At 38.6% G+C, this 25,706-nt stretch overlaps 3 protein-coding genes across 5 annotated transcripts in view; 2 read left to right on the top strand and 1 right to left on the bottom strand.

The window, feature by feature from the left end:
• Positions 1 to 15,444, top strand: part of METTL9 (methyltransferase 9, His-X-His N1(pi)-histidine) — a 39,953-nt gene extending 24,509 nt beyond the window's left edge. For 2 of the 3 annotated variants that reach the window (XM_077828482.1, XM_077828485.1), the window contains exons 4-5: positions 1,836 to 2,020; positions 14,714 to 15,444. In XM_077828482.1, the coding sequence (XP_077684608.1) occupies positions 1,836 to 2,020; positions 14,714 to 14,919 (391 nt within the window). In that variant the 3' untranslated portion in view covers positions 14,920 to 15,444. The remainder of the gene's footprint in view (positions 1 to 1,835; positions 2,021 to 14,713) is intronic. The other variant, XM_077828483.1, reaches the window with a different exon arrangement.
• IGSF6 (immunoglobulin superfamily member 6) lies at positions 5,145 to 13,694 on the bottom strand. The gene is made up of 6 exons (XM_077828486.1): positions 13,605 to 13,694; positions 11,662 to 12,012; positions 10,489 to 10,592; positions 9,530 to 9,586; positions 8,473 to 8,556; positions 5,145 to 7,230 (listed from the first exon to the last, which is right to left on the bottom strand). Exons 1-6 carry the CDS (start codon positions 13,669 to 13,671, stop codon positions 7,189 to 7,191), a joined length of 705 nt encoding a protein of 234 aa, XP_077684612.1. The 5' UTR covers positions 13,672 to 13,694; the 3' UTR covers positions 5,145 to 7,188.
• Positions 15,445 to 23,433: 7,989 nt separating the features above from the next.
• OTOA (otoancorin) overlaps positions 23,434 to 25,706 on the top strand; it is a 55,373-nt gene continuing 53,100 nt past the window's right edge. Inside the window, exons 1-5 of the mRNA XM_077828306.1 lie at positions 23,434 to 23,515; positions 23,874 to 23,902; positions 23,997 to 24,027; positions 24,120 to 24,147; positions 24,698 to 24,785. Of these exons, the coding sequence (XP_077684432.1) occupies positions 23,434 to 23,515; positions 23,874 to 23,902; positions 23,997 to 24,027; positions 24,120 to 24,147; positions 24,698 to 24,785 (258 nt within the window). The remainder of the gene's footprint in view (positions 23,516 to 23,873; positions 23,903 to 23,996; positions 24,028 to 24,119; positions 24,148 to 24,697; positions 24,786 to 25,706) is intronic.

Here is a 25,706-nt window from a genome sequence, read left to right as displayed (position 1 = left end):
TTCTCCCTCAGGATTCGGGAAACGTTCATTATCCCAACTTGGATGCTCTCCAGCTCAAGCCTTGATACCTAGATAGGTCTCGGGATTAGAACTCCCTTGCTTCAGAGAGATTCAAGAAGTCTTTTTGAACAGCAGAAAGGAACCCACCAGGAAAATTTACCTTCAGAAATGGAAGAGATTTTACCACTGTTACACCTACCTTTGCCCTATCTCTTGTCGACTCACCCATCTTGGAGGTCCTGGAATTCCTGTTCACTCTGAAGAAAGGAGGTCTTTTGTTAAAGCTCCATTAAGGTTCACCTAGAGGCCTTCACAACTTTTCATTCTCCTGTGGAAGGTTTTTTGGTATTTGCTCATTCTGCAACTTTGAGATTCATCGAAGAATTATCAAACCTCTTCCTAAATGTCAGAGAGCCCATCCCAGCCTGAGATTTGAACTTAGTTCTTAATTCTCTGATGAAAACTCCCTTTTAGCTGCTAGCTACATGTACATTTCTAAACCTTTCCATGAAAACAGCCCTTCTAGTGGCAATTACCTCCACTCAAAGAGTTGGTGAATTAGGGGCTTTGATGGCTGATCTGCCTTATATGGTCTTCAAGGATAACGTATGCCTCCAACCACCCATGGTTCCTACCCAAAATAGTCTCCAATTTACATATCAGACTTTTCATCCACTGTTTTCCACTCTAAATCCCATCAGACTAGGGAGGATGCTGCCCTTCATACTTTAGACATTAGAGGGTGCTAGTTTACTATTTGGAGAGGACCTAGCCTATTAGAATTTCTCCAAGACTATTATTCTCTATCACAGAGAGCTAAAGTAACACCAGTGTCCACCTAGACTTTCTAAATTGGGTTTCTGGCTGCATCCTCTTCTGCTGTGCAGCTGCTAATGTGCCATGCCGACCTATATCCTCAGTATGGGCATGAGGATGGCTAGGGCACATGTGTGGACCAAACAAGCATTGCTGCTGAAAAAAACTGATCAAAGGCACATGAGTACCTCAAGTGGAGCATCCATAGTGGGACACATCTCGAAGAACTCATTTACTGTACCAGGTAAGTAACCTCTTCTTCCTCAGTGTCGTCATTATCGTCATCATCCTTCTCCACCTGCTGGTGTTACTGCAGGTGCTGCTGTTGGCTTCCAAAACTGAAGCTACCTGGCTCTGAGAGTTCAGATAGAGCACAAACAGTTTCTGTGTGTTTTGCAAATTGCAGGTACTAGCAAAGTAATGCACTGCATTCTTGAATCCATGCTGGCTGACAGTGATTCAAAAATGGTGCTAGCCCATCCAGAAAGAGGGGAAGTATGGAATGGAAGAAGTAAAAGCATGGGATTTTTGGAGTTTGACCCCCCCCCCCAAGTCCCAGAATTCCCCTGGTTTCTGCTGTGGATCTCACAATGCTCAGCAAGAAAAATCCCAGAATGCACACAGTATACTGCATGCTTAATGCACATCCAGCTCCTGCTGTGTACACACAATGATGCAAATTAAAAGAGGGCAAAGCAACCCCATCTGCATGCTCTTAGTGTGGCTTACATATTGCACACCAACCAGTGTATCCCCTCAGTGCGAACTAAGTCCCCCATGCAGACAAGCCCTATGTGCTCTCAGTATACTCCTTTTCTTTTTGCGGATACAGACTAACACAGCTGCTACTCTGAAACCTGTCAGTATAAAGAGAGTGTCTGATAAAGGTAAGGTCAGCCTCAGTTGTAGGGAATTATCTCCTTCTCCTAATTGCTATAGGCAGGCTGTGTACTGAGAACTCTGCACTCAGCCTGCAGTTGTTTAACTGTAACACTTTCCATCTCTTTCTCTCTCTTTAGAGTGCTCGGTATAAATGAATGGCAGAACACAGGATTCCAGTATGACGTTATCAGCTGCTTGAATTTGCTTGATCGCTGTGATCAGCCACTGACTGTATTAAAAGATATTAGAAGTGTATTGGAGCCAACTAGAGGCAGAGTCATTCTTGCACTAGTTTTGCCTTTTCATCCATATGTGGAAAATGGTAAGTAGATACAGATTAAAAGATACTTGGGATCATAGGGGAAAGGTGTTTTAGGTTATAGTGTTGTGAATTAATACTGTCTAAAATAACTTTATATTTATCAGACTTAAAATGTGCTGATCAGTATCTCTTAATTGCATGTTCAAAATTCCTAGAATTGTACATAAAACATATACTGTAAGTAGATGGCCGCCCTTGGACTGAAACTGTTCACTGCCCCCCCCCCCCTTTCGCTACCATCAGTGAAAGACTGAGCAAATGTATGGGTCCTATACCATATCCTGAAGGCTCTCATACTTGAGCTCTGTTGGAGCAATGCGGGAAGCAAATTTCAGACAAGGGACCTCCACTGAATTCATGGTACAAGCAATCCCAGATATCCAGATCTAGATACTGTGAACAAGAGTACCTTAACTGATCTTTGCTGTGCAGTAGTGCATAGGGTGAGATGTCTCTTGGGTAGCTAGGATCAAACTATTTACAGCGCTATACTTCAGTGTCGGTGACTTCAGTTGCATCAAGAAATTAATCGGAGTGAGTAGTAATTAAAACAGTATTACTGATATATATATAATACCTGATCATGTTTGTTTTACTCTGTATTAAATGATCCAGCATATCTCTTTTGGAGTTCACGTTTGATCATTAACTTTTATCCCTTTGTCTAAGTTTTGGAGAAGAATCTGAGAGCACTTTTCAAATATATCTGATTTTTCCCTCAATGAATATCATGAGCATCATGGCCTAAATCTTTAAAAGTTACTAGTGGTTTTATGTGCCTTAGTTCTGGGGCTGATTTTTCAGAGGATGGGTGTTCAGCACTTCTAAAAATCCAGCCCCTGTTAGGAGTCCCAATCTGGATTTTTTTTAATGAACCTATACAATGTTTCAAACATATCTGGATACAATTTCTTATTCTGTTTAATATGGAAAAGATTTTCTTTCTGTCCTAAATTTTCTATAAGATTCAAGGTAATAGTAAAATACAGTTCTGCCTGTGTAACAGTGTCTTTTATATTCTACATTGAAACAATATAAGCAAAGTCTGTGATATGCAGTGATTGTATATTATCTTGTTTCTTGTGTACCTTATAATTATACACTTAAGTTTAATTTCTCTGTTTTGCAATCACTGATCCATCCAGGACCTGCTTTCCTGTCTTTTTCTTTCCGAGTCCTGCATCATGTTAGGTAACAACAATATTGAAAACAAATTAATGCAACTTTCTAGCATAACAGATGGTGGAGAAACAGAGAGAGAAATCTGAGGAATCCACTTTTACTTTCTCATGGTTCAATCCCCTAGTATCTAGTGGAAGGAGAATTGGCTATTGGACTAATAAGCCACTAGGACTTGAAAACATGTTCTCTGCATATGGAACTTCAAGACATTTCTTGTTAGAATCTTCTGTATGGCATCTTGTAAACCAGAAAGAAGCTTTGCTTGTGCTGGTGACCAGTGGCAAACGAGACATTTTGTTTCAGACAGCTCCATTTCCCTTGCTTTGTTGTTGCTGCTTTTCTCTAATCTCAGATCAGATCACAATGCTTTCCCTGATGGTCTTGTGTGACCTGCAGGGTGGTGTGTCATGATAGCTTTGGTAAGCCCTTATCAGTGAAGGCTGCTCCAGTTATGCAGTGTCTATCTCAAGTTCCCAAACTTGATTCACAGCTTGTTCAAGGTAAGCCCCTGGCGGGCCGCGAGACACTTTGTTTACCTGAGCATCTGTAGGTACGGCCGCTCGCAGCTCCCAGTGGCCGTGGTTCGCCGTTCCCAGCCAATGGGAGCCGCAGGAAGCGGTGGGCCGGCCCGCACCACTTCCTGTAGCTCCCATTGGCCGGGAACAGCAAACCATGGCCACTGGGAGCCGCGAGCGGCCGTACCTGCAGATGCTCAGGTAAACAAAGTGTCTTGTGGCCCGCCAGGGGTTTACCCTGGACAAGCCGCGATCCAAGTTTGGGAACCCTTTGTTTATCTTGAAACACATCCAGCATGTTTGTTACCCACTGCTATAGACTGGCTATCAGCAGAACTTTGATATTCCAGTTTTGTCTATCTGAAAGTGGATATCTCCATTGGTGTATATGTACATCTGGATATTTTTAAAGAAGTAATTATCTGTCTCTAAGTTTTGAACATGCCTGGTTCTCAATATATTTTAATTGTATTAAAAGCAATTTCTGATGAGACATTGACCAATAGCAAATAAGTAAAGAGCACTTTTTTTGCTTGGGGCTGTACCTGCCTGGAGATGGTAATAGTGAAGCAGCCATTGCATTTGATTAATTTTGACCTTTATGTTCTAAAAGTTGAATTTGGTACCTTCAGATTATGCAAACTGCTAGGACAAAACCTGTTCCAAGTTGTTACAAACTTCTAACAAGAAATGCCTTCCTTCTTTTCAGCAATTAAATAACCACAAACCTCTTACTAAATCCAGATGAAAGAAGAATCTCTTATATATGTGGTTTCAGATAATCAAATCAGGCAAGCACCAGACAGGACCACTAGATTCTTAGGACTTTTGCAGAGTAGACAAAGAACAATGGCTTTAATGTAAAGCTGGTCCTTAAAATAGAATTAGACTTAAATTTCAATTTTAACCCTCTATTTTAAGAGGCAAACTAACCATAAACTATATAATCACTTAAATGTCAATCCGATCCCCTGTCCCATCCTGGCCAGGTCAATATTTTGAATCATGTCATTGTACATGTTTAGTTGAGTTAAAATGTCAAACACAAAATAAGAATCTGACTTCCTTAATTGATGTGATTAACTTCATTTCAAATGACATTATTGTAACATTTGATTCACTCAGATGTCTATGATTCTGTTTAAAGAGAGATGCCATTATGATAGACTGGGGTCACCACTATATGTAGTGGTGGTTCCCCACATTCCAAAGATTTTTTCATTCCATTTTGTAAATCTGGCTGTCCAGAACTCTGGACCCATACACAACTTTTTATAGAAAATTTTAAATCAATATCAGCAGAAGATACTCCACTAAAACTCTCCCCATTGAACCGTCTAACCTACTCTCCAGTGCAAGACTGGGATGACATTGTATGTCATGCAAAAAGCTCTGTGTCAGACCAAGTAGTGTTCTAAATGTTGTAGTTAAGAAATCAAAGCTTTTTATTATTTTACAAGATATGTTAAAAGAAGCAAAGAATGAATTCACTATCGTACATTGTAAACAAGAACAAACACTCGGAACATGTGGAAGATCCTAGAAAGCGTGTATTTCAATTACTGTACTAAAGAGTTTTAAACCCCTTTTAGAAAAGTCTTTTATTATTTTACAGATATGAGCTCTGATTCAGACCTCATATGTGTAAGCAAATGGGTCAGCCTATGTGTGGATCCAATGGCACGATTGGAGCCTGAAAATGGAATAATTTAACTATACTGTTAATGAGAATTATACTCTGCTATGCTTGACACAGCCTCTGTTTCCTTGTTCTTAACTTTTTTAAATGACCGAAACAAATGTTCTTATAAAACTATAAGAAACAAAAGAAATATTACTTTGTTCTTTCAAATGTTTCTGGAATTACAATGACATCTAGTCCAAAGTAGCTTATTCACAAGTTATTACCAAAGAGTTTGAGAGAAATACACCTTTGTTTTTATTTTCCAAAGTACATAAAACCTCACTAATTCACCCTAACACAAAGTTATTGTGGAGTTCAAAATTTTATGAATTGACAAGCAGAAATCTTACTAATAAGTTAATCATACTGCATTACAAAACGTACTCTGTTCATTTGTACTTTAATATTTATACTTCATTAGTAGGTATTTTGTAATGAGTGTTATCTATCTTGCTTTCTTATCTAATTAATCTGTGAAACTCACTTCTATGTGTATCATTGAGGCAAAAAGCTTAGGGTTTAAAAAAGGATTTGATATTTATACAAATAAGAATAACTTTAGTTACTAGAATAAAAATGTATAAGATACCATGCTTGAAGAGAGAAGCAGCTAGCCATTAATTGCTCGGGATTAGGAAGAAAGTTTATTAGACATGTTGCTCTATATTTGTCCATTATGTAATGTGGATTTTTGTGCATTTTAAAACCTTCCTGTGAAATATTTGGTACTTGCCTATGTAGGCGACACTGGACTAGACAGATCTCTGCTTTGCTCCAGTCTGGCAGTTCCAGTGTTCTTAAGTTGCAAAATGTTAGATGAGGCCTCACTACGGGACACAATTAACTCTTTGCTGAAAGGATGGGTGAGACCAGCAGGTATCTTGTAAGATTCTTGAGGTGTGCAGATTAGCTAAGTGAGAACTGGTGAAGCGTGACTGTAGTCCAACAGTCTAAGTTATATCCAGTTCTGTGCAGATGCACAAAGGGAAGGAGGAGAGGGTTCATAGAATGCCCTTCATGTCCTTGTAGAGACTGGGTGTCATTCTAATGGGGAATGAGGCACTGCTTCTGGCTAGCACTTGGGGATACTGTCTGCATAACACATATACATATAAACATTGAAAGAAGAGCAGTCTTTGGATTGACATGTAGACTAAGCTACCTTCCTAACCTGCCATACGGTCCCTCTGGATCAGTTTTGACATTACATTAGTGTGTATGCTTTTATATTGCCTATTTTTTGTACCTGTTCTGCGTACAGCCAGCCAGATTCTCCTCTTACTCTGGTCTAAATCCTGAGTTACTATTGACATCAGTGGTAGTTATAGCTGATTTACACCAATGTGAGAGCAGAATTTGACCTCAAGGCATCATTTTCTTTTTGTGCCTATCACAAACCTTTCAGAAGCATTAAATTCACAAAAGAAATTAAAAAGAAAATTATGTGTAGAACTAACCCTAAATATGAAAATTTCCATAAAGTATTAGTAGTTCTTCAATGGAAAATAAAGTCCTTTTACAATATTTTTATTTTTCAGAGGGAGAGGGCTTGGTAATGTTAAACATAGGACTGTAATAATTAATATTCACACTTTAGCTGGAATACTGTCATTTGTATCTGATGATCTATTTGCAAAACACTTTTGAAAAAAAAAAGCACTGCTCAGTGAGGATTCATATTTTTTTTAGCAAGGTACGACTTTCAGAAAATTAATTTTTGAAGTCTCAGACATGTTCAGTTGTATTTCACATAAAGGATCTTGAGTATGTGTGTACTTTGAATTTTATCATCTGTTTTGATAGATGGTGTCATCTGGTTCCAAACACTCCTGCAAAAAAAAAAAAAAAGTATATATTGTAAAAGGTTACAATGTTTGTGTAATAGTTGGCTTTCTAAAAAGATTTCCTCAGTGGGGCAAACTTCCTTTCCTTTGCTACTGCTGAAGAATACTTCCCCCTTCCTTCTGTCCGTTATCCAGATGCCTTCATACCTGTGGCATCTGCAGGATTCTTAACCTTTTTCGTTCACTGTTGACTACCCTGAATACAGCTCCCAGGGGAGCACAAAGAGTCAGCAGGACAGTCATGTTTACATTATGTGTATGTCCACATCTGCCAGGTCCTGGATTACATCAGTAGGGGTTTGATGGCTTTATGGAGGGCAGTTATAGAGGAAAACTGTCAGGGGTAAGAATATTAAAATACAGGCTTTATGGGAGGGCAAGTGTTTGACCTGTCAGTGCTGAATGCCTGTTTCATTTTTGTACTTCATCTGGGAAGTGTATGTTCTGCTCCCTGATTAGAATAAGAAAGGAGCTGTATTGCTTGTGCAGTGTAGATTCAAGAGTAGTTTTCTTAACTTGAAAGTGGTGAGTTTTTCTACAATAGTTCTCCTGTAACTTACATGGCATATGCAAAATACACTATGATTTGGTTAAAAAATGTTATAAATTTGGGAGGATGAAATAACTTTCATTCTGTGATACAATACCATGAAGTATTCTGTATATGTTGCGTATATTACAATAAGTGTTTTAGGAATGTTTGAGGTTTTTAAAAAACTTTTTATTGTAACTTTTTGTAACTCTCCACTTGTAAAGCCATGTGCCTTCATTACCATGGGTCCAACTATTCAGCGCTCAGAGGGGGAGAGAAATTAAAATGAAATTAAAATGCCTCCAAAAGTGAACTGCAATGTTTTTCTATACCTAAAATATGTCATGGCTTTAAAGACTGGCACCTCAGGCCTTCTCAGACATAAAATGAGTTCAAAATCCCTTTGGAAAGAGGGGTATCTCCACTCCGCAACAGTATGTAGATCCCAATTTAACCCTGCTGGGATGCACAGTATTGGACTTCTGAAACTTTTAGCATTGTAAGTATAGAAAAGCTATTGCTGGTTCAGGACTAAATCTTGCCAATCCTGACACTCAGACAGCGAAGAAGTCTAGTTCTGTAGAAAATGTAATATAGTTCTGAAATTTGCTTCTCCATTTTTTCCACATACAATGAACTACAGTAAATAGCCACAAGATTTTGGAAACCCCCTTTTCATGTTACTCATTACTCACAGGCTGATGATGGTCTTCAGCATATCTCTTCTTGTACAGTTCTTGTACAATTGCTCGACAAACTGTTCGCCCACTCGTATTTTTCTGCAGTGGTTAAAATGTGGTTAACTACAATTTTACATTAGAGACAGATTTGGAAAAATGCACTTGCCTCTATGATATATCTTTGCTAATTTCTTTTTTTTTTTTTTAACTTTTTAAAATTTAATCAAGATGTCACCACAGCTTCAAAACTGTAAGTTTCGTGGCCAAAGGGAGCCCTGGCTGTAGAACAGTAATGATTTCTCACTGTCGAGTTAAATTCCTTCTTTAACTTGTGGATTTTTTTTTTTTCCAAGAGGGTGTTGCAGTATATATTCTAAACAGGATTTAAGTATGGTGGAACCCATCTAAAGCCAAAGCCACCATCCAAGGGACCAGGAAAAATCAGTTGCATGGCAGAGGTTGGCTTTTTAACTATAGTTCAAACATGGTTTACTTGTAATCTCGATGTTACTGAAAAGCCATCACTTAAGACAGGAAGTTGCCTGTTGGAGGTGGCCCTTAGCATAGTTCTCACTGTCCAATTAGCCAAAAAGGACCAATGAACAGAAACTTTAAAGCTTGGGGCAGAGGTCACTTGCTAGATCATCTGGGCATATCTTACTTAATCAGTTCCCTGCCATTATAGGGGACTTGGGCATTGGTGCACCTTGGTCTCTCCTGTTTTCTGCCTGTGGCACATAACAGCCTAGTCTCCTGAAGGATGTAATACTTTGATATAATTCTAGTTGTTGGGGTTGGTGTGGGAGTGGCTAGGTGGTGTTGGTGACCGTCTCATCTTTAAACTCCGACTCTAAATTCAGCAAATAGTTTTCTATAAATCTTCAGCACTGGAGCCCTTAATCACTTACATCTACAGTTTGAGCTCTATATACTTCCAGCCCAGGTAACCCCTTTGTCTGAGCCTTCAGTTAGCCAATTTAATGTCCCCGGAAGTGTTCAAGGTTATATTTAAAAAACAAAAAAATCTATGAATCAAAGACACCCAAGACAAGTTAAGTGAATATTAACATACATGGTGCTCTCCTTTCACATCTCCTTTCCTGGTTTTCTTTACCAGTTTGGATTTTGACTGCAAAACAAAAATCAACTTTATTTACATAGTCCATGCCAAATAATAACTAAAGAGGTACTGTAGCAAAATGTATTGCCTGCTCATAACATTTAGGGATATCTCATTATTTATCGAGTTCATTTAAGGGTTCCAAATATTGATGATTGTTCTAAAAACAAAAACACACAAAAAACCACCACACTTACTTAATAAAGACCAATGTCAGTGTCCCCAATAACTGGGTGCATTTTAAACATGCACACCTCCTCTCCCTGGTTCTGGGGGAGCTTTTCCAAGTTTAGGATGCCCTGTAACCCTCCTCCAACTCCCTTTTCCATGCATCCTACAATATTTTGAATAGGACTTCATTATGTAAGTAAGAGTATTGCCTGAAATAATTTCATTGCACTTGGCATTTAGTGTTATATAAATTTCATTATTTGTTTATCAATAGACATTAATCCATGGAGCTTGCAACCTGTGTATTTGGTAGTAATGCTCTTTATTTGATAACTATTTTTCTTTCAAAATATTTGAATCTTATCATATTTTTGTATTTTTGATAGTCTGTCTCATTTACAAAGTGACTTCTGGCAATATATACCAAACTTGCTGTAAATTGTTCCAAGGATAGTTTGGTTTCTGCTGCTTTTCTCTTGAAACTCTCTCTAAAAAAAAAAAAAAATCGGTAAGTGATATGTGTGAGATGTAATGAGTATCTAATCTGAATCTATGTGTGAGAGTCTGCAGATGCATATGAGATGTAATCATCAACCACAACCTTTGTAAAACTCGTTTGCTGTCTGTGATGCAAAAGTAATTAAAATCCATGATGACCCTTGGATCCTGAGGAAAACATTAAAGCTATTGAGAAGTCAGAATGAAAACAACCAAATAAGAAAAGTCAAAATTAAACCCACCTTATAGAATATAAAGATTGCAAGTATGGCAGTGCTGTATAGAAACAGCAAAGATGAGAGGACTATCATGGGGATGTATTCTTCAGTGCTGTACTTCTCAGACCCTTTAGTCATAATAAAAAATTGTTAGAATAATGGGAACCTGTTCTATTTTGATCATATTCTTAGTAAGAATAATATTTGTATTATAACCACTTTCATCTGAGGAACTCACTTGATAAGGGTCACTAGACTCAAACAGCTGGGGACTGGAGAGCCCTTGATTTGGGATTTTGTTTTCTTCCCACCATAGCCCTCTTCTGGTCTAAAATCTAACTTTTAAGTAACAAGTATGAAGAAGGCTCATGTGTTTGTTCAGACGTTAGCAGTATGAGTGGTGGGGTGAATGTAGGGAGAGTATGGAACTCGGTTAGGGGAGAGAGAGTCCATTAGTTAGGGTTTTGTTTTTTTTTAACTTTTGTACATATTTCTAGAGCTTGTTATTGAAGCACATGTAACCAGAAATTTAGTTAATTAAGCTCCTCATCCCTGTGAATATCTTTATCCCTGTTACATAGGTGGAGATACTAAAGACACCAAAGTAAAATGATTTGCTCAAGTTCACACAATGAATCAGTGGCAGAGAATCAGCCCAGAGTCCCAGAATCCTGCTCTGTCTGCTAGACACAGTCCCTCCTGAATATGGCAGTTTCTCAACAGAAGCCATTTACTTGTTTGTGACTATTACTGTTGGTGTATGATTTATTGTGTGCCAGTCCCAAAACCCTCCATGAAGCTTGACATGGAGTATTTGTATGTTCAGTTTTGAAAATACAGCATCCAATCTCCTGGATTACTATAGAACATCTCTGACGGGTCACTTGCATTACATGATAGTACAGCATCTGGTTAGTAAACCATACAAAGTTGCTGATTTTTAGCTTTGTTAACAAAGTATCTCCCTAGTTGATCTTAATTCTGCACCTGGAACTCCAGTTCATGTCAGTTTGACTTTAACACACATACCCAGAGTATGACATTGGGTCTTATTTGCTGTTCAGATTGATAGTAAAATCAACAAGGTTCCCAGTAAACTATTAATGTACCATATTTTGCAAGTGTAAATAATTAGAAATATTTAGAAAACAACATAATGTATTTTTTTACGATTGTTCATAGGAAGTAGTGACTGACCTCTTTTCACCAATATCGTTCCTCCCCCAGTTTGCTTGGATGTGTGTGTATCTGAATCTGAAAATGCTATTCCACAGATATAAATGGCACTGTCGTTTACAGTCAGTTTGTTGATCTGAAGTAAAACATTATGGTCGGACAGTGATTCAATCACTTGGAACTTCTCTGTGCATTGAGGTGTACACAAAGCCTCATGTGTAAAATCATTATAGCGAAACCATAGCATTTGAGGGGAGCCATGACATCCGGAAGCAGAGAAACTGCATGTTACATTCACAGTGCTGACACTGTCGTCTACTTCCTTAAATTGGTGTTGTTTTACGGTAACTTTGCAGGTATCTACAACATGACCTGTTGAGAATAAACACATACTTGATTGAGAGAGGATTTAAGAGTAAGGGATGTTGCAAATTAAATATGTGACCTTGAATTTAGAAAGGGGGGAAGAGAGAGAAAGCGGTGATATTTCCACCGTGGGACCTCTTTCGGTTGTTTTCATTAAGTTTCTTCTTAGAAGATTGCCTCGTGGGCTAAATACTATTTTGAACTTTATTCACTATTTTTCATATACATAGGAAAATATGAATGTGATTGCTAACTGATCATGGGTTTCACAGGTCAGTAGTGCCACTTGCTGATACTGACATTTTAAAATTAAGCAATATACAGAAAAAAGAAGGCAAGGGAAGGTTAAACACGAAAGAACTTCAATTAAGGAACTGAATCACCAGCAAATTACAAGTTTTGTTTACTATAACTGTTATGACAAATGCATTTTTTTTACCAAGACCTTATAGAAATAAATAACTTTAATAAATTTAAATATGACAAAATAATTATATCAAAGTAATGGTTAAATACCTAAAATTTAGATAATTGGAATGGAGACTCTAGAAATGAGAGATTGCTAAACCAACATTTTTTATTTTGTTTTACTTTCAAGAAAGTATTTAGCAAACAAATTACAAAACAAAAAATAAGTTGAAGTGGACTCATCTTTGATCAAATTTGGATTATTACAAATTATGTATTGTATGTAATCAGTACAATAAAAATGTAAAGTTAGGGTAGCATAGAATGTTACTACTTAATATTGTCTGGATTACGATAACCAGATGTCCTGATTTTATAGGGACAGTCACAATATTTGGGGCTTTTTCTTATATAGGGGCCTATTACTCCCCACCCCTGGTCCTGATTTTTTCACACTTGCTATCTGGTCACCCTAGTCTGGATACTTATGTGACTCTTCATCTTTGTACTGTCCGAGCTCCTGGTGGACCAAATGCAGGCAGGTTGAGTTCATAGGGGTTCCACAGGAACAGAGAGAGGGCATTCTCTTTTTTTTCTGTGCCACAAAGCAGCAGCAGAGCCACCCCATGGTCACAACTGTTTCCTTGAGGCTGCAGTAGCCCTAGCAGCTACTGCACTCCCACTCTGTGAAAGATACTGATTGGCTGGTACAGTATATCCACCAAGTGGCTAATCTCTCTGTCCCTGCCCTAAGACCACTGTTCACTGGGTTGGAGGATGCCCCTATGGAGCAGAACTCTGTGACTTGCAGCTGATGCAGACACCATGTGCTGGATTCCCAGAAACTTCCTCTTACCAACTCCGTAGAGCATACCTGCAGCCATTTTGCTGCATCTGGGGTCTGCTATACAAGAGGGAGAGGATTTGGACTGATGGTCATAAGTTATGAGGGTATTTTGTATAATCCTTTGGAAGAACAATCTTTCATTAATTTTCATTTGATTAGGAAACTTTATGAAGACAGCAGAAATTAGCTAACTCCAAAGCAGAATTTTTTCCTGCCCCTCTTATCTTACAGACTTGTTCCAAATGAGAGCACTGCATTTTCAATCTTATTTGTAAGAAAATACATATGAATCTTTTAAAACAGGTGAAGAAGACAGTAAATTGGGGGGGAAAAAAAGTCTTACCAACATAGTATAGAATCCAGTTGAATTCCAACAGTAGCACGACTTTGCATTTATTGAAAGTTGCCATTTCTTCGTGTGTTTGTCCAGAAATGTTTCTGCTCAAAAAAAGAGGAAGTTAATTAGGAAACTTTAGGAGTTACATAATGCTCTAAATTTCATGCTCAGACACTTCCTACTTGCATATATTTACAGGAATTAAACATTGTGTTCAGTAAATTTCTTAAAGATACAGTATGTATTTAAAACATAATCAATTACATTTTTCAGTTAGATGGGATTGGTAAAAATCTATTCTTTTGACAGCGAGTTGTTTTTTTTTAAATTTTAAAACTACTACATTGCTCGATTGCTTCTGATGATTTCATTGGCTATAACAAATGACAACTTTATTTTTCATTATATAAAATTATCCAGAACTCCATTTCCTCTCTGAGAGGACCCTAAACAAATAATCCTTCTCTTCTCACTTATCAAAATGGCCGTTGAATGAACAGAAGTTCTGTAGATGCTGTTCCACAGGACCCACTTAGGATTTCTTTCCTAGTTTGGTGTGGAGTCTCTTGAGGTGGATTTTTTTGGGGAGGGGCTAAGGGATTGATTTTGTTTTTTAGCTAGTAGTATGACCACAGTATTCCTGAAGAATTCATAACAAATTATGGTTGTTAGCGTCTGGCTTTATTTATTATAACTAATTGAAGCCAGTTCCAGCACGGAAGTATGACAGATAAATATGAGAAGGCATTTTAATGTTAGCCAAGATTTTAGAGTTTCTCAGACTACATCTGCCAAATTTGAGTTTCACTAGATGATCTTACTATTGTTAGTCAAATAGTTATTTGGTCAAGTGGGCCTGCACATAGAACTATTAGTAGAGGATTTAAAAAAATCTGAGCTTTGGGGGTGGCAACCCTCTCTATACTCAAACAAGACCCCTGAATATTGTGGTCTTCAGGTAGACCTGGAAAATGCTCTACCCACCATGTGTTGGGTAATATGGATCATAAAGTCCGAAATGGAATGTAAGCAGCATAGCATGCTTTCTTTAAGAGACTGCCATACATTGAAAAGGATCCTTTTAAAATTTAAATACAATTGTTTTGTTTTCTCAGTAGGTGGCAAGTGGGAAAAACCCTCAGAAGTTTTGGAAATCAAGGGGCAGACTTGGGAAGAACAGGTGAATAGCCTGCCAGAAGTTTTCAGAAAAGCTGGTTTTGCCATAGAGGCTTTCACCAGACTGCCATACTTATGTGAAGGTGATATGTATAATGACTACTATGTATTAGATGATGCTGTCTTCGTCCTCAAGCCCATGTAAGCGTATACGAAGTAGAAGTCTCCAGAGTCAAACCCAAGAAGCAGCCTCTGATAGAGGTGTCTGATTTATGATTACTTAATGGGAGGGAATTTTGGGATTGCCATTCTAAATAAATATCATGTAAGAATTTTAAAGGCCAAAATACTAATGTATTTCTTTGTAGTATCTTTAAAAAGGACAGTTTTTTTAAAACAGACTCTTCAGTTGAGAATTTTTACCAACTGTTAGCCCAACAATGCAGTCTGCATTCCAACATTAATGGAAGATATTTTTTATACTTAACTGCAGTAGGGATCATAACCAGACAAAAGCAGTAGTTATGATGATACATGAACCGATACACAGTATGGATTGTTCTTTAAGATATCAAGTGAAAATTGGCAATACAGCTGTCCATTCAGTTCAGAACATTGTTGAATATAGAGTTGGAATGGATATTCTTCCATGTTAAGAAGTTATTTTATCTCTGACTGTCATTCTTCAACACATCTTTTTAATCATGCTAATAAACTTTTTTTGAGATGACCTTTGCATTAATTTTTGTGTTCATTTATGTAAACATAGCCATGCTTGTTTGCACAAACTGTTACGTATATAGAGAAAAGAACCTTGTAGCAGTACAACTGAATTCCTTTAAAAGCATTTAACTATTGTGTAGAAGACTAATATAATCAAATATTAAAAAATCATTTTTGGAGGGGTTCTTCCATGTTCCTCTCTCATAAATCCTCCTTGCTTTTGCACACACCAATTTTCAGCAAAGGAGGGTTAGTCAGGACTTATGAAAGCTGTTCCTTAAACTGATGGATATGACAGACTTCCACAGGTTGAGCAAATTTTCTCCAAAGAATTCCAACTCAAGAACTAAGGTAGGAATTTTCACCTGAGATCCTCCATCACCACTTCCATATACACACACTTATGCTAGGATAATTACCTTCCCTGCAACATTGTTATGGTGTCTGTTTGGAGTCTTCCACATGCTTGATTGAACATTTAGTTTAAATTAAACAGTTTAATCTTCCCCTTCCAGGGAGTTTCACTGAAATTTTAATTTAATCTGCCCAAGAAGGGATCAGCTCCAGCTTTTTTTTTTTTTTACATAGAAGCTCTTCCCAGTTGCTGTCTTTGACATGCTGGCTGTATAAATTGGAAGAGTCTCTGAACTAGATCGTGGCATGTAGACATAGCTTCTTGATAGGGAGGTGTAGATATCCAGCCACCCTGGCAAGAGCTCTGGAAAGCACTGTACCTGCAGTAGCAATAATGCTTCCCTGAGTCTAAGGAGCACTGGAGGGGCATAGCTGGTGTGGCACCCCTGAAGAAGGTGTAGTCCCTGGCCGCTTGTGCTGACCAGGGTGGGACCATGGCTCTTCTCCCTATCCCCGCTGGAGAAGATAGTGACACCAGCTCTATAAAGTCTTTCCACTTCAAAGCTGAGATGTTCAACACCACCTAGGGATTTTCATTAACAGAAATTGGGTGTCTAAATTTTTCAGGTAACTCACAAAATCTCAGTCTAAGGATACAAGGACTGACACCGACATCACTGACACTGCAGACGATAGAAGTGGCTCCTTGCAGCCAGGCAGGGTCTGGGTACAGTCTTGTCCTATGTCACTATTGGATCTAATGCAGGCCACAGTTTGAAGATGCCTATTCTGCCAGCTTCCTCTTTGTTCTCAAGCATTGTGTGTTTTGGATTTCTACAGTTCAGGTTGATTTTACATTAAACTTATTTATAAATAAAGTTAGTTACTTTAGCAATAAAAGGATTTTGAAGTTTCAAGCCATTAAAACTGACTCACCGAACATCTGCCATCTCAGGTTTCACACCCTGCCTGGAGAAAGCTGAAATAAAAACTAAGCTGTTTTATTTGATTTAGGACCAGATTTTTTAAGGAAGTTAGGTACCTGTAGGAGTTACATGTCAAAATTCTGCATCGTTAGGCACCTATCTGCACCTTGAGGTACCTAAACACCTTTTAAAATCTGGCCCTAGAAACTGGTTCCTGGTGGCCACAGATCATCTTAACTGCACAAGGCAAAATCTCACCTACAGTAGAAACTCATTTATCCAAACGTCTGATTTGAAAGCCCCCATTTGCTGAAACTGGATTATGTTGCCCTAATATCATTTATGTGGGAAAGAATAGTTTGGATAATGAACTATATAGATTGTACTCATTAATATTCCTAATCATCTGGAATCTGATTGACATATAGGAAGACTATATATTGAGTTGTAAAAACAACAAGGCATCCTTGTGGCACCTTAAAGACTAACAAATTTATTTGGGCATAAGCTTTTGTGGGCTAGAACCCACTTCATCAGATGCATGAAGTAGAAAATATAGGAGCAGGCATAAATTACATGAAAGGATGGGGGTTGCCTTACCAAGTTTGAGGTCCATCTAATGAGATAAATCAATTAACAGCAGGATACCAAGGGAGGAAAAATAACTTTTGAAGTGGTAATGAGTGGCCCATTACAGACAGGTAATTTGAAGGTGTGAGAAATAGTAGGGAGAAATTACTATTGGGGAAATTAGGTTTAGGCTTTGTAATGACCCAACCACTCCCAGTCTTTATTCAGGCCTAATCTGATGGTATCCAGTTTGAGTTGTATAATACTAATTTTAATAAACCTGATACAATACCCCTAAAATATGTAATTGTATCAAAAGGAAACTTTTGTTTCTAAGGTACATGGGACTTCTGGCTCTGACTGGTAGCTGCACTGTAATATAGTATATATAGTATAATATAGTAAAAACAGATTTGTCTGTTTTTCAGAGCCATGTTTTCATTGCTGGTTGAGACCAGAACTGCCACATCAGAATGCCTCAGAGGAGGATTATCTGAGCTTTGTTTGAAATGCTAGTTAAGTAGAGTTGTTTTTTTTTCAAATATGAAAAATTGCAGTTTAAAGTATATTGTGTGCTAGGAAAAGAGCTAGTGGAGGATTGCACAGTTCAGAGGCTGGATAATGAGAGGCAGCAGCCTTTCACCTCCTAGGTCATTATTTAATGGTTCTAGAACTATAGTGATCTTACTTCTTGAACATCTAATTTTGAGAGCAGCATTGGTGAAAAATGTGACCTCTCAAATAAGACAATTAAAAGTTCTCACTAACTTGGCACAATTCTTGACTATAATAAAAGGTGAACAAAAAGGCTAGCCATCTACTAAGCCAAGTTCAGGCATTTAGGATTTTGTATTTCATTGCAGCAATTAGCTGCTTCCCCATTAGCTGCTTCCCCAACACCAAATACAGATACAGCAGCTGCATGCCTTCTGCTGCAAATGGTGTGTCTAACTCTTGTGAGAGAACACAGAGCTCAGAACTCCGATATTAGCAAGTAAGTAAAAGAACAAGTAGAACCTCAGAGTTAGGAACACCTGGAGAATGGAGGTTGTTCGTAACTCTGAATTAAACGTTATGGTTGTTCTTTCAAAAGAGGACAAATGAACATTGACTTAATACAGCTTTGAAACTTGATTATGCAGAAGAAAAATGCTGCTGTTAACCATCTTAATTTAAATGAAAAAGGCACAGAAATAGTTTCCTTACCTTGTCAAATCTTTTTTTAAACTTTCCCTTTTTTGTTAGTTTACCTTTAACACAGTACTACACAGTATTTGCCTTTTTTCCCCTCTTTTCTCTGCTGCTGTCTGATTTGTACTTTCGTTCCAAATGAGATGGGTGGTTAGATCAGTTCCTAACTCTGGTGCTCATTACGCTGAGGTTCTACTGTACTGACTTATCTAGTGTCTTTTGTTGTTGGTTTTTAAGTCTAAACAAACTCAATTAGCGATTGGGAATCTTAAGCAGTTTCTAGACATTTCAGGCCACCTTTGTAATCTTTATGTAATTGTTCATTACCTTCCCTTTTGTACCTTCCGTGTTGGAAAGGTTTCATTATACAACCTTAATGGCTATTAATTTTTTCTATGGAGTAGCAAATGTTTTGTAACAGTAATGAAGTCTTTTGTAAGGCTATAGCTACACCACACAGTATTTAGCTTTTAGCAAAGCATCTGCTGTTTAAATTTTGGCAGAGTAAAGGGGGTTGTGTACATTTTGGGGTGCGAATATTGGTAAAGTTAAAACTAGCAAGCTGCTTTTATATATATTAATGATGTGAAAGTGTCGCCCTTAACGTGTAATAAACAAACAGGGAGGCCCTCGGCTTCTAAATTGCTTTGGGATCCTTCGGGACAAAAGGCACTGTATAATAGATTATCATTCTGTCTACCTCTTCATTTTTGGTTCGTGTTCAAATAAGGGTTTTTATGGAATGGTTTGGGGAGCAAATTAAAACGGGTTAGAACAAGAGAAAAAGCTGTGAACGGGAAAAAGCAGCCCAGCCGCCGCTGAGTAGCCCGAGGTCCCCCGCTCCGAGGAACAGCGGAGGGCCCCGGTGCAGGTCACGGACACGGCGAGCCGGGCAGGGCTCCCTGCGAGGGAGCCGGCGCCAGCCCCCGGCCCGCCAGGCTGCAGCAGAGCGCCCTGGCTCCCGCCATCTCCGGGAGGCCGCCGCCTCCCTGCCCTCCTGGGCGAGCCCCGCGTCCGTGTCCTCCCCGGGGGGCGCCCAGTGCGGCGGAGCCGCCCGCCGCAGTAGCAGGTCAAGGGGCCGGCGGAGGCTGCCAGGGGATCCCCTGGGAGAGACCCATTGGCGCCAACTCCCTCCCTCCTCCGCCCGCCCCTCGCCTCTCCGTTCCCCTCCCCACTCAGCCTCCCGTCTCCACCCTCCTCCGCCGTCCAGCCCACGTCCCGCCCTCGCCCCACGCTCCTTTCCGAGGCGCCCCCGCCAGAGGGGCCGGTCAGCCGGGGCTGGCACTGGGGCCCTCAGCGCGGGAGGGAAGCCAGGACGTTGGAAGTTCCTCGGCTGGCGACGGCGACCCGGTGCTACTGGGATCCTCTGGTGGGGGAGGTGGGGAAAGTTCGTAGCGACGCGTTGAGGGGTGAGGGAGCGTCTTCACATACGGGAACATGCCCAGGTTTGGGGCACCTGTCTCCGGTTGTGTTCAGGCTGGGATTCTGGCTAAAGTCCAGTTGGGTAACCGTATTCGGCCGTCCTTAATGATAATTAATAATCATCCCCTCTCAGATCAGTCAGATAAGCAAGGTGTTTCTTCAGTTTCATCCCCACCCTGCTGGGTGGTGCGGCCATGCACTGTTTAGATGCCGCTGTGTTCCCGGCTGGGTCCTGTAGTGACCCCTCTATATAGTAGCTGCCGCTGGTAATAGTTTGCAAAGATTGCTGAACCGTTTGGATGAGTGAGTCTCAAGTAGGGGTAGGTGTACCACTGCGGGCTTGCAGCGGAGGTCTTCTGGGGGTCCATCAGCACATCTAGATGTTTGCCTAGTTTTACAAGCTACATAAAAAGCACTAGCAAAGTCAGTACAAACTAAAATTTCATACTGACAATGACTTGTTTACACTGCTCTATATACTGTACACTGAAATGTAAGTGCAATATTTGTATTCCAATTGATTTAGTTTATAATTATATGGTAAAAATGAGAAAGTAAGCAATTTTTCAGTAATGTGCTGTGACACTTGTATTTTGATGTTTGATTTTGGAAGCAAGTAGTTTTTAAGTGTTAAAGGACTAGTCTGAAAAGATTCAGAGCCGCTGGTTTGGAGAATTTGGATGAAAGGTGTTATCATTGTGTTTCTGTATCAGTAATCATGCCTGTGAGTATTGAGAATAGCTATCTGAGGTAACACTGACCTAACACAAAGCAATTAGGCTTCAGTAGGGCACTGAGTCAAATAATACTGTGATAAAAAGTCAGGAATGTCTCAACACTGCCATTTGGAATAAAAAGGGCAAATAAAGACAATGGCAGGTCCCTGTAACAAAATCATGAAAAGGAAGCATTCTAGATCTGAAGACAAAACACATTCTGCAGCTTTCTTGCATGTCATCACTTGGAAGGCGGGAATGGCATAGCCATAAAATAAAAAAACTGCTTACAATTTAAGATGAACTCTTTTTGACTGATTTTTGTTTGATAGTTTCAGTGTTTAGCAGAACACTACAAACTGTTATTAAATAAGGCCATTTAATGGCAGTGTTTTCTCATGCAACTGTTAGTTGTCCAGTTCAGTTCAGCCTCCTAAGCACTTCATCACGTTATAGGTTTACTGAATATGCTTTAATTAAAACAAAATCATACACATCAGATCAAGTTAGTTTGAACGACTAAATCAGGATTGAGAAAGGTGGTGGAATGATTTGTTAAACTGTGCAGTGTAATTCTAAACCTTACTGCCAAATTAATAGGGCAAATGCAGAAACTAACACAAGAAAGTTCATTGTCTGGGAAATTGGATACGTTTGAATGAGACAGGTGCCCTGTAGAACTCCGAATGGAATAGCTGAAAGGGAAGTGCACAGAGCTTTTTAGTCTGTCCAGAATGAACAGGACTCATGAGACTGCAACTTCTCAAAACCAAATGTTTAAAATCTTTCATCATCCAAAAGTTTGGTTCATTGTTAATTTTATAATCCATGTTACAGAGTTAATAGAGGCATTTGTAGAAGGCAACTGGAAACTTGTTATGGTAACAGAATATTATAAATCTTTGCACATACACACTATGTAAAGAAATGAAAATGTAGAAGCATGCAATTTAGTAAAGAGATAAACATCTAATTTCAGAATCCGAATACCATTTGCAACAGTGAATTTAACGCAGAAGAAAAGACAATGTGTCCAAATTCTGTTATAATAAAAATGGACAGGGTGATTGAACGTGCATGCAGCTAAAATGTCACCCTATAGCATTAACCAGAAACAAGGCAGGCAAACCCACACAATGATCTCTCGCAAAGTTAGGTGCCAGATGGTCCAGTGTGCATGATCATCTGTATTATTACTTTTAAAATAATAAACGGATCTTTATTTTAAGATTCAGTCTATAGGAGAGGGCACCGTTTAACATCTCAAACAGAGTTATGTTTTTCATTCATTCTTTTCTTTTAGCTATTGGGAAGGTCAAGTTAGTGCTTGGGCTAGGTGCCAGATTGAGAGTCCTGGAGAAGAAAATCCTCTGATTCTCCAGAGAACAGGCTTCCCCACATTGCTCAATGAATATGTTCCTACTTTGATCTGGAGGTACTATGTGTGTAGGCGAGAGGATAGTTCAGTCACTGTTCCCTTTCACTCCTTGGTCTTGGTGTTGAGATTGCTGATGAGGGTGCTAATGGTTGTGATGTGGATAAATGTCCCTTGGGAACTGGACTAAGATCAGCAAACCAATTTCACATAGGATGATTTTTGGGTCACTATCAGTCTTGGCTGCATTAGGAACCAGTGCTATAGCAGGGAAAGTCTATTTTCCATTACCTGGCCCCTGAGCCACTTGGTCTTTCAAATAATCTTTGTGTCATGGAGCCCTGTGCCTTAGGGATAGTGTACGCATAGCAAAGTATGTACATTTTGCTCAGTGTATCCCAACTGGTGGTGAATAAATGGGTTCCCACCCTTCCCCCACAAGGGGTCCTGGCCCGTACCTAGGGCTCCTAGGCACTAGCATAATACAAATCATCATCATTATCCAGAGACTCAGAATCAGTGTGTGACAGTGAAGTTGCATGTTTCCGTTTGCATAGACACCATTTCCAGAAGTTGTTACCTAACTTACCTGTCAAGCAGAGCCCTGTGGTAGCTAAGATGTTCCCCTAGTTATGATGCAAGCTAACCCTCCTGCTAGAAGACTGATGACATTGGATGTCTGAGGAAAGGAAAGCACCTGCCTCCTCATACTTGCAGCAACGGTCTCCCTGTGATCCATGAACCGCGCCCTGCCCTGCCTGGAGCATCTCTCACTGGAATGGGATCAGCAAGTGCTGTGAAGGGCTTCCATACTGGGGGATTGTGTGAATACAAAGATCCTGTGGGGATATTGGAGTAACCATCAGGACAGTCCAACTTTCTAATGCTAGCAACAGGCTTAGGCTCTTTTTACACATTTTTATTGCTCATTTTGTTCTAGGGAAGTGTTATAGGACTGATACATTCTCATTTTTATTTGGGAGCCTAATTACATCAATATGCCTCTCTTTACTTTTCCATAGCTTTAAAAAGAATAAATAAAAATATTACATAATTTCAAAGAAAGATGCATATTTCCTTTTTACTAAACTGGGTTAATCCTTTAGCTGGAATATTGTTTATAATGTATACCACAGAGAGTAAAATTAAAAGAACTGCCGAATACAAGGGAAGTAAGACGGACTGTGCACACATCAAGTTTGGGGGATATTATTATTATTTTTATTTTATTTATTATTATGCTGTAGAGAAGTCTAAACTAAAATCCATGGTCCAAACAGTCCTGAATCTCACAGAAGTTATGATCTCAATCTGAATTTTGCATCGCAGAGCCATCTTTAATTTATAGCTGAATCTTTAGGATAAATATTGTCTTTTGACATTGTCTTTTTATTTTCTTTTGCAATCCAAATATCTTCTGACTCTAATAAACAGTAGAAGAAATGTCCAAAAATCTGAAGATATGTTTCTTATTGATATTAATGAATCATGCAGGGACTACAAGTGGTCAGAAGTCTGATAAAGGTAAGATCAGAAATTTTGTGTAGAGGAAAGAGTGTTTTGTGTATTGAAAATGCTATATGTAGTAAAATAGATTAAGTACAATTGAGAAATATGGGGTCTGTTTCTCTGCTGGCATAACTCCATGAGTTATACTAGCTGAGAATTTGGCCAAATAAATAAATAAATAAAAGTTTTGTTTAAAAGCAAAGACCTTTCATTAAGCAACTTTTATTAGCACTATACATCCGCTGTAGGTACATTTGATCAAAGCAGCTTTTCTTTAAATTAGCTTACTTATGATGCATTTATTTTATGTTTATACTTTCTTATTTTAAAAGGCTGTTGAATCAAATTTTAGTAATTGGATAATCTCTTACAGATTTGCCTCCATTATTACAAAAAGCTGCGGTGAGTATTTTTATTTTATCCATCTTCCAAAATTCTGTAATATAATCTAAAAATGTTTGTGTTATTACATGTATTTGTTGTTTATGCCCTTTAGGAGGAAGTAATAGCAGGAAAATATCTGCATGGTAATGTATAGAACTGTCCCTACCTATGTGTTGAAAACATTTTCAAATATCATGCAACATATTAATTGTTTTTGCTTTATTTTCTTGTTTAGCTTTCCTTGATATACTCCATTTTCAGGGGTAATGTATGACATCCTGTACTGTAGATAGTATATGTGTATGCACTAGAATAGAACATTATGGAAAAAAAAGTGTAATCAAAGGATATATATTTAGTGTTCACGAACATTAACATATTATGTACAGAAAATACACTATTAGCTCTGTGACCTGCATTATTACAGGCTCTGCGTACAGAATTCTAAACCACCAAATCATTGAATAGGTGCATCTAGTTGTTATGATTCAGAAATACAATTAAAATTGTTAATTCCTCTTAACAAGTATAAAACAATTTCTCATACCAAAACAGAAATATACATGGAATGAGGCTGGGAATAAATACATGCTACATTACTGTATTTCAAAACCTTTTTGGTAGTTATCTTTGTTCTTTTTTTTCCACTGTAATCATGGGTTTAAGTGTAAATCTGTTTTGGCAAAAAGATTAACTAAATCCTTGCATCACTATCTTATTGGTAATAGTACTTGTTTGTCGTATTTATTTTCTCTTGTAAGCAAAAGTAGTTTATTATTTTACCTGTATTTTACTTTTTTTTTTCTGCTGTAGCACTAATGTATGGACAACAGATATGCCTAAAAAAATCATGGCATATTTCCATGCTCAGAATGTTATATTTACTATTAGCAGCCTACAGGTTAGTACCCTTTTAAGAGCCCAAACTTTCTTACTAAAGAGAGAGGGAGAAAATATTAAGAAAACTAGCGTCTGTTGTCTAAGTTGAAACCTTAAATTATAGAGTTGACCAATAAGTCTGCATAATACTGCAGGTCAGTATTAAATTGAGGATAGAGTACTTTGCTTTATAGCCTTCAGAAGTTTGCAAAGAACTAAGACACGAATAATAAAGAAAAGGGTCCTTTTGCTCCTCTTTTGGAGGCAAGGCAGGGCCTGAATGTTTGCACTGTGGGCTTGCATGCGCTGTTTGGTATGGTAACTGCTAGCCAAGTAACTTAGCCACACCATGTTTCTCCATAAAACAGAAGATTTCCCTACCCATACTTCAGGCCTGGCTGTGCTTTGCATTACTTCTACGGAATGTGGGATGCTAGATTTCCTACAAAACTCTCTCTCCTTTCAAGACTTCACCGAACTCTGTTTTGTTTAGAAAAAAAAAAACTTCTTGTGGCAGCATAAGTAGTGCAGGAAGTTCACACCATTCGTTATCCACAGTCATTACAAATGATGGTGGCCAAGTTCAGACTTGGAGCAATGTCATCAGCATCAGTGGAGCTGCACCATTTACACCGGATCTGAATTTGGCCCCCCTGTATAATAAAAAAACATCTAATGTCCAATTTGCATTCTTAACCTTCTCAAAAAGCCCATGGCCATTCAGAAGCACATGAATCAGTGTCCCATGACTCCATTTCATCATCATAGCTCTTCCAAAACTATAGAGAGTTACATTAAGGTTTTGCTTTTAATTTTATTTTTTTAGGCTTTCATGGAGAGCTATGATATAAGTTTGAAGTAGTCTTAGATGACTGTGAAAAGTCACAGGCATAAGGGTTATTGATTTTAAGTAGAAATAAAAGGATATGAATTAAAGTAGAAA

The sequence above is a fragment of the Eretmochelys imbricata genome, chromosome 10, assembly GCF_965152235.1.
Source record: "Eretmochelys imbricata isolate rEreImb1 chromosome 10, rEreImb1.hap1, whole genome shotgun sequence".
NCBI lineage: Eukaryota > Metazoa > Chordata > Testudines > Cheloniidae > Eretmochelys > Eretmochelys imbricata.
The sequence above is the reverse complement of the archived record's forward strand: the minus strand, read 5'-3'. Positions and strand labels throughout refer to the sequence as shown.

What these genes read in the sequence shown, in the direction of transcription:
- IGSF6 (XM_077828486.1), bottom strand. Translation starts at nt 13,671, where the DNA reads ATGGCAACTTTCAATAAATGCAAAGTCGTGCTACTGTTGGAATTCAAC. An exon ending in ATGTGAAAGGAGAGCACCAT is followed by an intron (nt 8,557 to 9,529) that starts GTATGTTAATAT and finishes TAACCACTGCAG; the next exon opens with AAAAATACGAGTGGGCGAAC. An exon ending in CTGAAGACCATCATCAGCCT is followed by an intron (nt 7,231 to 8,472) that starts GTGAGTAATGAG and finishes TTTTTTTTGCAG; the next exon opens with GAGTGTTTGGAACCAGATGA.